This window comes from Cibotium barometz, chromosome 23, assembly GCF_041138505.1.
Source record: "Cibotium barometz isolate CiBa-2024 chromosome 23, ASM4113850v1, whole genome shotgun sequence".
Classification (NCBI taxonomy): Eukaryota; Viridiplantae; Streptophyta; class Polypodiopsida; order Cyatheales; family Cibotiaceae; genus Cibotium; species Cibotium barometz.
The window spans coordinates 43,368,485-43,381,709 of record NC_141068.1 but is presented as its reverse complement, the minus strand read 5'-3'; the positions used below and the strand labels follow the sequence as shown (position 1 = coordinate 43,381,709).

The 13,225-nt window shown below is 42.1% G+C and overlaps 2 protein-coding genes across 2 annotated transcripts; both read left to right on the top strand.

The window, feature by feature from the left end:
* The first annotated feature begins 1,311 nt into the window (after nucleotides 1-1,311).
* Nucleotides 1,312-6,884, top strand: LOC147625976 (oligopeptide transporter 4-like). Its single transcript, XM_086817527.1, has 6 exons — nucleotides 1,312-2,618; nucleotides 3,184-3,281; nucleotides 3,381-3,944; nucleotides 4,135-4,387; nucleotides 4,597-4,779; nucleotides 6,153-6,884. Exons 1-6 carry the CDS (start codon nucleotides 2,109-2,111, stop codon nucleotides 6,768-6,770), a joined length of 2,226 nt encoding a protein of 741 aa, XP_086673653.1. The 5' UTR covers nucleotides 1,312-2,108; the 3' UTR covers nucleotides 6,771-6,884.
* A 4,784-nt stretch (nucleotides 6,885-11,668) lies between these two features.
* On the top strand, nucleotides 11,669-12,547 carry LOC147625975 (uncharacterized). The gene is made up of 2 exons (XM_086817526.1): nucleotides 11,669-12,145; nucleotides 12,250-12,547. Exons 1-2 carry the CDS (start codon nucleotides 12,017-12,019, stop codon nucleotides 12,421-12,423), a joined length of 303 nt encoding a protein of 100 aa, XP_086673652.1. The 5' UTR covers nucleotides 11,669-12,016; the 3' UTR covers nucleotides 12,424-12,547.
* Nucleotides 12,548-13,225: the final 678 nt, after the last annotated feature.

Genomic DNA, 13,225 nt, shown 5'->3' with positions numbered 1-13,225 from the left:
CGCTCTTAGAGGGGTATCAATAATATTTAGATAATTGTGTGTGCATGACATAAGCAATGATGTCATTGGGGCAACCTTTGTAACCTATAAAGGTACGTGTACTTCATTTGCAACTATTTTTGCTACAGCTTGCATGGGGCTTCTCCATTTTTATTGTAGCTTGCAAGGATCTTGCTACAATTTACCTTGAAACTAGGAAAATGTTTTACTTTTTATTTTGATTAGGCATTTAAACAAAATGATGTGAATGTCTTACTGATGTTTTTCCTTCCCTACCCCTTACCATTCCTGTTTGCATCCTATCCTTCATGATCCTTTCTAACTAGATTTGTCTAATATAAAACATACATGAAATTTCAAACTAGAACTTATATATCTTTATTAAACGTTCGAACTATTCTTTACCTGTTCTCAATAGTTTCAACATTCAATCTGACACTTGAGCATTGTCACATGTGTTAATTTTAATAGACAAGATAGCTATAGTTCTAATAAATCTTAATATGATCATGAATCACCAAGATTTAGAGGGGTGATGGGTTCTGTTCACTCCTTTAGTCATGCTCACCTAACTTGTGGGTACTAGCCTTTGTGTTGTGCTCTTTCCATTATGTTTTTTTTTTTCAAACTCGTATTCATAACTTAATAGATCAAAGTTTGTGGGTTTTTTTATGAGTTGATCAAAATTCATTATAATTGATGTTCAACAAGATAATTATTAACCTTGAGAATCATACTATCCACATGGTAGTTATTTTGTATTAGAATGGTGTTGAGGTGTTCGTAAGAGGACATGGCATGTGGCCTGCCCATTGCACAAAATGCACACATCTCTCTTGCATTAATTACCCATGGCATGATGGTTGGAGATATCCTGAGCTAGCCGCACATGGGATGATGCATCCTTATTTTGAAATTTTGAACGTGAGAAGGGTAAGGTAACAAGCTGTAGAAAAAGATAGGTTTGTTTCAACTTAAAGCCTACTTATTTAAAAAAAAATTCTCAAATAGATGGGTACACCTGCGTCCCACGGGCTGCGGCTACTTGAGTAGTAAGAAAATCTCTTTATAAAGAAAAGCCCTTCAAAAGAAAAAATACCCTTCAAATTTTAGGCTTCTAAAAATGAACTGAAAATAACTTACTTAGCTAGTCATATTGAAACTATAAAATGAGACGTATCCTCGATCTACTTATCTAGTGTTCGTGGGACACAGGCCTTAACTTTTTTTCAAAACACTATAGGTTGTGTGTGTGTGTTTTTTTGGAGGGGTATAAGTTTGAGTATGAATAAAGAGTCACGCTCGTGACTCGTGGGTTTTTTGTCGGCAATATATTGGAAACTTGGCAATTGTCCATCTTCATGAGCTGTTAGCAAACACCAACAAAGTACTACATCAGAGAAGTCAAGCTCCTTTGGACATCCCATTCACACTACCAATGGCCGACTGCGTCTATTACATCCATCCCTTCTCATGATCAGAGCAAGAATAAGTCTCAATAATGCGCGGCTGGTTTCAAGTTACCCTTCATCTTTCCCTCAAGAACCATCACTGCTGCTACCGCATTGCACAGTATTATTGGAAACACACAAAGGGGGTAGAATTAGCACCCCTATCTCTGATCTGGCTTTTTGGCTAGTTATGCAAGTAATCATCTGTGCACAAGGCAGCGTAGAGTTTATCACGGGGGAATGTGGGTTCCCCTTGCACACTCCCACATGCAAAACTCGAGCACAGAAGGGGAAGACTGTTGTGGATTCTTGCTCTTAATGACATGCAAAGTGGTGAACACAGAGGGAAAGTAGAGATCTTTGTTGTGCTATGCAAAAACCTTGAAACGGAGATCTCTATTGTTGTGGGTTCTTGTTGCGCCAACATGCAGGTTTGACGAAAGAGAGGTTGCCATCGTTGTGGGTTCCTGCTCGCACATGCAAATTGTTGCAGAGAGTGGAAGTAGAGGTCCAGCAATTCGGCGGGTTTTCTAGTAGAGTCCAGCTGGTGAGCTGTTTACTGCAATCGCATGCAGTTCTTGGATCCAGAAAGTCCGCTATAGTTCTTCTTGCCCACCTAAGAAACAGTTGAGAGCAGAGCTAAGCAGCACAGAAGCCATGGAAAACGGTACACAGAGTGAGTATGCTTTTTCAGTCCAATCAGAAGGGTGGACAAGTAAAGAAGACCAGTCTCCTGTGGAGCAAGTGGCCCTTACTGTGGCCACAACAGATGACCCATCTCTACCAGTATGGACTTTCCGGATGTGGACAATAGGGCTACTGTCCTGCATGGTGCTGTCTTTCTTCAATCAGTTCTTCTCCTACCGCACAGAGCCTCTCATCATAACCCTAATCACAGTGCAGGTTGTGGCGCTGCCCATTGGGCGCTTCATGGCCTTCACCCTGCCCACAAAGACCTACCGCCTGCCCTTCTCCAACCAGGAGTTTTCACTCAACCCAGGGCCCTTCAATGTGAAGGAGCATGTGCTCATCACCATCTTTGCCAATGCTGGCACGGCTTTCGGCAACGGGCCTGCCTATGCTGTCGGCATCATTGACATCGTGAAGGCCTTCTACCAACGAGGCATCTCCTTCTGGGCTGGATTGTTCATCATCTTGACTACCCAGGTAACCCTCTTGTTTGATTTTGAAATCCTTGGTGATCAAAGCAATATATAGTGGTTGTTATAGGGCACTTAGTGAATATTTTGTGCCAGTTAGTGGCTGTTTGCATTATGCTCCAATTGGTGGCTTTTTCTTGGGGATCCATTAGTGGCTGCTTGAGGCTACGCAACAATAAAAGGATCTTTTTGGGCCAGTGAACAACATCCTCTTTCTGGTCCATCAAGCAACAATATCACAAATGAATGTCTGTTTGTGGATGATAAACACAGGTAGTTGCCTGTTTTTGGGTAATTAAGTACCAACTAGTGGCTGTTAAAGCAAAAGTAGATGCTGTCTTTTGGTGAATTATTGCCTGTTTGTAGTTGACTAAGTGGCATTAACTGCTGACTAACCAGTCATAATTATGGATTTAAGTATGCTATGTTTCATGAAGCACCAATTTGTGATTGATGGTGGGCGAAATATGATCTATTTCTCTATGTCTCCATGTGTACCATTTATTTCATAAGAGAGTATGGAAAACCCAGCAAACTTTTCATGCTACCTAACGTGCTTCCTCCAACTGCAGGTTCTGGGTTATGGGTGGGCTGGCCTTTTTCGGAAATATCTTATTGAACCTGCCCAAATGTGGTGGCCTAGTACACTTGTGCAGGTGTCATTGTTCAGGTAAACGTAAATCTTATTGTGAGCAGCTCCTCAAGGCAAATAAAAAACTGTCTAACTTATTGTGATTATCTATTCCACTTTCATACACATGTTATGCAGAACTTTGCACGAGAAGGATATGTCCAAAGGACTTTCCAGAACCCAGTTCTTCTTGATATTCATGATTGCAAGTTTCTCCTACTACTTACTGCCAGGCTACTTGTTTAGCACCTTAACATGCTTTTCATGGGTATGTTGGGCATTTCCCAATTCAGTAACTGCACAACAGATAGGCTCTGGCTATCGTGGACTCGGGCTGGGTGCCTTCAGTTTTGATTGGTCAGGCATCTCTTCGTTTCTTCTGAGTCCATTGGTTGCTCCATTCTTTGCAATAGTCAATGTTGGTGTGGGATTCTTCCTCTTCATGTACGTGGTGCTCCCAGCTGCTTACTGGAATGATATGTATCATGCAAAGACATTTCCCATCTTCTCATCCCATCTTTTCACTGCAAATGGGAGCGTTTATGACATCCAAGCAGTCTTGAGCCCAGATTTTACTTTGAATAATACAGCTTATGAGCAACAAGGCCAAGTGCACCTGAGTATCGTGTTTGCTTTTACGTATGGCCTCGGATTTGCAACAATTGCAGCCACATTGACGCACGTGTTTTGTTTCTACGGCAAGTAAGCATTTTCTCAGAAGAAGTCATTTTCAGTCATTTTCAACACGAATTGATCAGCTTTTTTAGACACAGTTGTAATGACATTTTCATTTGTAACTTGTGCTCCACACTCCATGTGTGAGCTCTTCTCAAACACTTGGATTGTGCTTCTCACTGCATGTGTGATTCTAAACCACTTGATTGTGGGGCAGGGAGATATGGCAACGCAGCAGAGCTGCCTTGAATACTCAACCAGATATCCACACGCGGTTAATGCAAAAGTATTCGGACATACCACAATGGTGGTGGAATATTCTGCTCTTTGGATCAGTTGGACTTTCTATTGTAGTATGCGTGGGGTTTAAAGAGCAAGTTCAGCTGCCTTGGTGGGGTTTGCTCTTAGCATGCATTCTAGCAGCTATGTTCACTCTACCGGTAGGTGTGATCACAGCAACCACCAACCAGGTAAACTCTTGTTTATGCTTTGTCATGTTCAATTAGATTGCTTTCTGTCTTTTGTACTGGGTTCACTCTACCAGTAGATGTGATCACACCAACCACCAATCAGGTAAATTCTTGTTTATGCTTTGTGGTGTGCAAATAGAGTGCTTTCTGTCTTTCGTATTGGGTTTCCAAACACCTGGATTTATGGGTGTGTCCACGTGTTGGTTCAGACTCCAGGTCTAAACATTATTACCGAGTACATCATGGGTTATGTACTTCCGGGCAAGCCTCTTGCAAATGTTTGCTTCAAGGTGTATGGCTACATGAGCATGAGCCAGGCAGTTGCCTTTTTGGCAGACTTCAAATTAGGCCACTATATGAAGGTTCCTCCACGATCGATGTTCATGGTTCAGGTTTGTACCTTATCATATGCATCATGCCTTTGTGAGTGTTGTGGTTTTACTTGGAAGGTTTCTAAGCAGAGTGTTGTATCTAGTAAATCTTGTTTACGTCTTAAAGTGCAAGCTGTGACAACAACCACAACCTTCATCCAAAGCACAACACAACCAGCACTAGCTGATGTCTGTCCAACTGACGCTTACCGCCCCTGAGCACATGGAGATCATGGACCACCTTGCCTTTGGTCTACTGCCATTTGTGTCCCATACCATGTATGCCAGCATCCCTCAAACTCAGCAATGTATCTAGATTACAGACACTCATTATAGACACTCGGTAGGCCTCAGGCTCGTATTAATAGCCTGTCATGCGTTATAGGATTATTAACTCGTTATGGTTTCTATTGCCAGTCCCCTGTGACCCCTAGTAAGGATGTAACTGAAGCATTGGGTCTTGGGGTGAAGGTTGAAACATCCAAAGTGGGTGTTCATCCCCCACCGCTCCAGCTTCTCTTGGGGATTTTTTACTTCACGCATAGAAGGATATGCCGTGCTGAGCTAGCGAATGTCACTGTGCACTCACCACAGGCTGGAGACAGTAATGAAGGTGAATTGGGGCTGGAGATGGTAACCAAGGCTCAAATGGAAGGATGGGCAACTGAGGGGAAGTGGATGAAAGAGTGCAGGTCAGCCTACTAGTAATTGCTCGCTCGGGAAAAGGCATGCTAATCTTATTCTATGGCCCTCCTCAGTCTGGTGCTGCTCGAAAACCGCTGGCATGCTGAATGAATTTCCCATAGTAAAGTCTCTTATGGCTCAACATGCCCTTATTAGCCTGCTCTGGCCAAGCCTATCGTAATGGCCTGCAAGGTTCAATCTACTGCAGCAATTGTCTGGCTTTTATGGGTGGATGCAAGCTGGTCTTAACGTGAGATTAGCTTTTCAAATTCCCAGAGACGAGCCTCCAAGCAGCTCAACATTCATATTTGCAGATTTTTCGCTTTGCTTTGGGGCACTTATAATTTAAGCTCTCTAATGTCTTGGAATGCTTTGGCAAAAAAAATAATGTTTCTTTACAATTGCTAAGTGCAAATTTTCTCAAAATGGTAATGTGGCTGTCCATGCCTATGACATGGGGATGTGCATGCTTGGGTGATAGGCATGGGGTGGGTAGGTGGGTGTGTGTGCGCGCGTGCGTGTGGTGGGGATATGCATGCTTGGATAATCTGCATTTGGTGGGTGGGTGCATGGCTGCATGCGCATGCATGTGTGTGTGCATGCGCAAATGTGTGTGATGTGTACATGTACGTGCATCCACAAACGACTGTGTGCACTTGCAAGCTCATAAGCTCAGCTCTTCGAACTTGAACATCCTAAATACCCTACAGGTTATTGGCACGATAGTAGCAGGGACAGTGAACATGGGAGTCGCATGGTGGCTGTTGAACTCAATCGAGAATATCTGTAATACAGATCTGCTGCCTGCGAGTAGCCCTTGGACTTGTCCAGGTGATGCTGTTTTCTTTGATGCATCAGTAATATGGGGGCTTGTTGGACCAAGGAAGATCTTTGGGAATGAAGGGGTGTACCCAGCCCTCAATTGGTTCTTCTTCGGGGGAGCCATTGCACCTGTGATTGTGTGGATGTGTCACAGGGCTTTCCCCAAGGTATGGTGGATTCCTTTCATCAACATGCCGGTGCTTCTCGGGGCCACCGCGATGCTACCGCCCGCAACAGCAGTCAACTATACTTCGTGGGTGGTTGTTGGGACCATTTTTAACTTCTTCGTGTTCAAGTACCACAAAAGCTGGTGGAAACGCTACAATTATGTGCTCTCTGCTGCCCTCGATGCAGGACTGGCTTTCATGGCCGTGGTGTTATATTTTTGTTTACAGCTCCCGAATGCTCAGATGAACTGGTGGGGAAGTGCTGGGGATCATTGTCCACTCGCTGCTTGTCCCACGGCTCCTGGTATTGTGAAAGCAGGTTGTCCTGTGAACCATTGACATGCTCAAAGACTTGTTTACTGCAGTCCCACCATACCCAAGGACAGCTAGTGTATATCAAAACCAACTAGTGTATTATTTATATGCTTTTAAGAAAGACGACTGCATTTTATACTTTGGGTTGGGTCGAGTGGAGGAAACTTACCACCCCACGCGTTTTTTTTTTTTGTTTTTTTTGGTGAAAACACTGTTTATATTAAATAGTAAACTGTACAGTCATAGTCACCCGAAGCGGGTGGACACACACACACCTCTACACACCAGATTGTTACGTCCATGATATACATCTGCATGCGAAATTTCAATGCAGTAGGAGTAAGGTCAAGCTTGAGAATATTGCATTGTTAGATAGTAATTATATTATATCTGATATCAAAGCCATTACTACATTAAGTTTATATGTGAGAAGAATGCGGGGGAGAGGGTGACCTTGAGCTCCTCTTGTAAGTAAACACACACACAAGGGTAGACATTAGCATACAAGAGTGATTGATGGTTGCATTTTCTTATATTCTCTTCTTTTCTATACATTGACCATAACGTAACGAGACAACAGTGATTGATGGTTGCATTTTCTATCCTCATATGTTGCCGTAGCAACACTCTTATACTTAGCCTCAGCACTTGACAAAGAAACTGTTGGTTGCTTCTTGTTTCTCCAACTAACAGTAACACTTTCAAATAAAAAAAACGGGTAGATCACTACAAGGGATCGGGCTCATACCCGCGCTGTTAGCCGCGAAAAATGACTTGTGAAAAAAAAGTAGCGGGCTCGTGTATCAGCACGTGTATAATCGCGACCACAGACATGCACGTAAAAGCGCGTGTATGATGACCGTCAGATGCATTGATACACGGACTTATACACGCGTTTTATCAATTTTGTTGCGTCGATACACGCGTGTTTAACAGATTTTTTGCGTATATAAACACGACTTTGGCAGACTTTACACGCAGATACACGCGAACACAGAGCAAAAATAAAAAATCTAGAGAGTGTTATTTGGTACCTGAAATCTATTCCAGCATTCCAGCACCCAATAGCACTCTCTGGATTTTTTTTTTTGTGCATTGCACCATCCACACGGAGAACATTTTGTGCATTGTCAATACACAATTTAAGAACGATATTATCAATACACGATTCAAGAAAGACATGAATGCAATACTATCAAAATTTTATGTGTGCTGAAATAAGTCCATGGCTTTCATTATGTAAAAACATATATACAAGGGAGTCCATATATTGAAGTAGTCCATGGCTTCAATATAAATAAATATATACAAAATCAAATTGGTTTATCTAAAAAAGCCCATGGCTTGAGTTACAAAAATATATATACAACCACATCCTCAATACGGATGTCATACTATAAGTTCGAGTACTACTCAGACTCAGATGATGACGAGTTGCTCCCTCCAGGATCAGATTAGCTCACATCGGTAAACATGTTCGAAGAGTAAGGCTCACCTTGTCGTTCACGTCCAGTAGGAGCAGGAGTAGCGGCGGCATGTGGATCATCGCGACGCGACACGAGCATCAGCAGGTACAGCAGCAACTTGTGCCTATTCAAGTAATATATCATATATAAGTATATATATATGTAATTCAAAATTTAATAAACCAAAATCATTCGTTTAGAGTTTTCAAGTACCTATCGACCGTACGGTCTCATGGCCATCTCAAACTGCGCGTCTGTAATACGTCCCTCGGTTCTAAAGAGAGCCCACGTGTCACGCCTGCTATGCCGGCGAGCATACGCAGTCTCGTGGGCTGACATAATCAACACAATTTGTAAGATTAAAACAATCAGCGCATCAATGAATCAAGTAAAAAATCAAATAAGGTGGCAAGATACTTACGAACTCTACCTCCCACGACTCGACGCCTCCAGATCCGAAATGCGAAGATCCAATGGTCTCCATCTGGATCCGTCGTGCCTCCACATGCTCCCTGCTCTTCACGCCACTCTCTGCTCGTTTCTTTGCCTCCTTCCACTCGCATTTGTGGGCAGTGGTGGCAGGTTGATTTGGTAGGATAGCCACTCGCAGCTTGATTTACCCGATCATCATACGCGAGTTTAGGAGTGGGATGACTATACTAGGGAATCTAGGAGGAAGATGGGCATACATATACTCTGTAAGCTCAATTGGGCCAGGGTAGCGTCCAAAATGATTTAGCATCTCCATCATCCAAGTGTCGTATGTAAATGGATCGAATGAAGAACCTGGATCCACCATGAAGAATCTGCAAAAAGAATCCATTTGTATGCATCATGTATCATGAAGTGTATCATGCATCATGAAGTCGCGTGTAAATGAGCGTGTAAAATCCCATCCAAGATCGTGTATATCTCCGCGTGAAAAAACTGTCTAGTAGAGTACACGCAGGCATACACGCGATTCTGTGAAAAAAAAGTGCCGAAAAAGGCCGCCTATCGATCAACGTCACTTTCGCATAAAGAAAAGGACACTTGCATAAAGAAAAGGGACACTTGCAGGAAGGAGAAGAAAGGACAGAGACACTTGCATAAAGAAAAGGGACATTTGCATAAAGAAAAGGAATGGAAGAGACAGGACCAACTGACTCACCTCTTAACAAGTGAGTCTCCTTTTTGGCTTTTGTGTGCACCCGTGTGTATGCTCCTTCCACCTGCTTGCAAGCTCCTTGCACTTGTGATGCTTTGGTGGCGACGAAGAAGATGAAAATGAAGAAAGCGATAGGGTTTTGGAGTAGCCGGTGGCTTTTGTTTTAAGTATGACATTGACCGTTGCGTGTATGATCGCATGTATAATCGCGTGTATGATAACATTGCAGCGCAAATACATGCGTTTTGACACAGGGTAAATGCGTAGATACACGTGGTTATACACGCGATATAGAGACTTTTTATACTTTGATTAAAAACTGATTATGATTATGTATTTGCTCTTTTGTACACAGAATGTCATCAACCTTCTCAAGCAGTTCTGGTGGTGAAGATGAGACAATGCGTCACCGTAATCACGATGTGTGGTTGGGACAAAGGATCAAGTGTATGTGTAATCAATGTCAAGGATGCATTGTACGAGTGCGTCGAATTACCTTGAATTACATCTCCATGTATGAAGAATGGAATCAAATAGGTTTAGAGGTGAGTAGATGTAAATTGATAGTATCCAAATGACTCATGGTGTCCAAATTGATAGTATCCAAATGACTCATGGTGTCCAAATTAATGGAGTTGTTAATATATATACTCTAATTGGAGCAGGATGCAGTACCACACCCTAACATGGTGCCCTACGCTCGGTGAGAGCATGCAAAGCGTCGACGCGATGATGCTGGAGCTTCGGGATCTATTGTCAAAGATGAGTGGGAAAGGGATGACAATAGCTCTGCACCCCACGAAGTCGTGGAAGAGGAAGTGTTTGATGATATGGTGCGGCATCTTTTTAGGGATGATCCCAAAGGTATGGACAATGATGAAACTGATCAAGAGCATCTTTACAAGGCTTCATCAACACCGGTATTTGAAGGGTGCACATTCTCTATTTTACGTGGAGTAATGCAAGTCTTGACGCATTATTCAAGTAAGCATTCTAACTTGCAAATTTGAATTAGTGGTTAAGGGTTTCGCAATGAATAAAGCTCAATATGTTTTAATCGATGATATTGGATGCAGGCTATTATCAAACATGCTTCCAAAGGGGAATAGACTACCCACCTCAAGAGACATAGCGAGGCGGTATGTGACATCTCTTGGAGGATTAGATTATGATAGCATACATGCATGCGTCAATGATTGCATTCTCTTTCGTGGGACGCATAAGGAGGCTCAACATTGTCCCACTTGTGGGGTGAAGCAAGGTATAGAATAGATGTCAAGAGTTTTGATGTACCTCGTAAAGTCTTGCGACACTTTCCTATGATTCCTCGCGTCAACACATGTTCAAGTACAAATCTATAGCAGAGCTCGTGTCATGGCATTCCTCACATCGATCGGATGATGGCATGTGGAGAATTCTTGCAGACCCTCCTGCTTGGAAGCATATTGAAGATGAGTGGCTCAGCTTCAAAACAGAGCCCAGAAACTTGAGACTTGGCCTAGGTATGGATGGAGTGAATCCATTTGGTGAATTACAACTTGGCCTATGTATGGATGGAGTGAATCCATTTGGTTTCAAAAGCACCGCATACAGCGTGTGGCCAATTGTGTTGGTGGTGGTGAATTACAACCTTCCACCATCAATGGCGATCAAGAAGGGACATCTTATGTTATCCCTTCTAATTCCAGGGAAACATAAAGTAAAGCACATGGATGTTTATCTCGAACCGTTGATTAATGAGTTGGAGGAACTATGGAGAGGTGTTGCGGTGGTGGACGTTAGTAGGCCTCCCTCCTCTCGACACTTCGACTTGAAAGCAGTATTGATGTGGACAATGCATGACTTTTTAGGATATGCAGCATTGTACATGCACGTTGAATGTTCTTCCTAGAGCGCTTCATGAAGACCTTAAAAGACTTTGTGAGGAGGCAAACTGCAAGGCCCGAAGGAAGCATGGCCGAGGGTTGGTTGATACAAGAGTCTCTTGTATATATTTCAGAATTTCTTAGTCAAGTGGATAGCTCTTTCCCGCGACTATGGAGAAATGAAGAGAGCTTGAGGATGACCTCTATTGTGCCTCAAGGAAAAGGACAGAGTAAAGTAATTGACAGAATAGTGATGTCATGAGCAGATGGGTTACAAGATATGAGGATGCAAAGACAAGAAGGCACGCAGAAAGAGCTCTCTTTTGGAGACAACATGGCTCTCGTAAGGCGTACCCTAAGCATCTAGCAACACTTCCAAATGATATCCATGTTGATTGGTTGCATGAGGAAATGGAGAGAAGAGCAGAGAGAGACGAGGGGCTGCATATCACGGTGGAAGAATGGGAGTATGCACGAGGATGCATGTTAAAGGTACATAGAACTAATGTTTTTTGCATTAGTTGTAAGTGATTTGCTTTTAATATTTATTCACATTTCTTACATAAATATTGCTTCTACTTTGGTCTAGTGCACTATGTTCAATGCTATATGGTGTGAAGAAAAGCATTTTCGAACACAAAGAATTGATGATAAGAGGAATACACAAGATTGCGGTGTCGTAGCTTTGAGGGAGCCAATGGAAAAATGGATGATTATTGTGGCACAATCCAAGACATATTTAGGCTTGACTTTCGTCACTTCTTTGTGTATGTTTTGGATGTCAAATAGCAAATGAACGTGGTGAAAAAAGGACCTAATGCAACGATAAGACGCCATGCAAATAGCTATGTAACTATTGACTCTACAAAGTTTTGGCAAACAAAGAAAGATAGGCTCGTATTGCCACAACAATGTGAGCAGGTATGCGTTTTTTTACTAATGTGTTTCATGTACATATATATCTAAGCTCACGTACCCCTTGACTTTTGATATGCTAATACATTGCAGTATGTGTATTTAAGTAGGTTATCTATCTGCCAATGGTGTATGACACTAAATGGTGGTACGTCATCCCTGTTGCACCACGTTCCAAAGTGATTTACAATACATTCACTGATATGGAGCATATGGAGGATGTAGCAGGCCGCAATGAAAATGATATCGAACATTCACTGATATGGAGCATATGGAGGATGTAGCAGGCGCAATGAAAATGATATCGAACATGCCAATATTGAAGATATTGTGATCGATGATCAAGAAATAAGAGATGATCATGATAATGTGAGGATGTGCGTGCCATTTCTCATGATCGTGAGGAGGATGACCCTACCATTGATGATGATGGTGATGTTGATGAGGATGATCAAGGCATCGGTACCATTATCAATGGATAGAATATCGATAGTGGAATAAATTTAATCATAGCCTTACAAATTGATCAAATGGATATTGATGTTGATCGTTTGGCAAGGATGGATCTTATTGAATATGAGATCGAATCCTAACCAATCCATCATTGTATCGTTCTAAATTGATGACAATTCTATTGTATATGTTGTCTTTTAATTATCATCTCATGATTTATTTTTGAATATATATTGTTGTAAATACATGTAGTGGGATTGTGTAATGATATATATTGTAATGTACTATGAGATGGTTTAAAGAAGATGGTTTTTATTTTTTTAAAGGTATGGAGCTTTTCTTAAATAATATTTGCTCTCTGCTATCGCGTGTAATAAAGCATGTAACACAGTGTTTACACGTATATACACGCTCTGTTACACGCGTTTATGAACTCAGTATACACACGAATTTAGATGCCTATATACACGCGCCCGATATTACTCATATACACGCGCGACCATACACGCACCCGTAACTTATCGCGTGTATCGAACGCGTGTATGGAAGCATTGTCTTGTAGTGGATCTCATGTCTATGATACTATCAGCCCAGTTTGCATATGTATATCCATGTACATGTATCTTTAGTTCA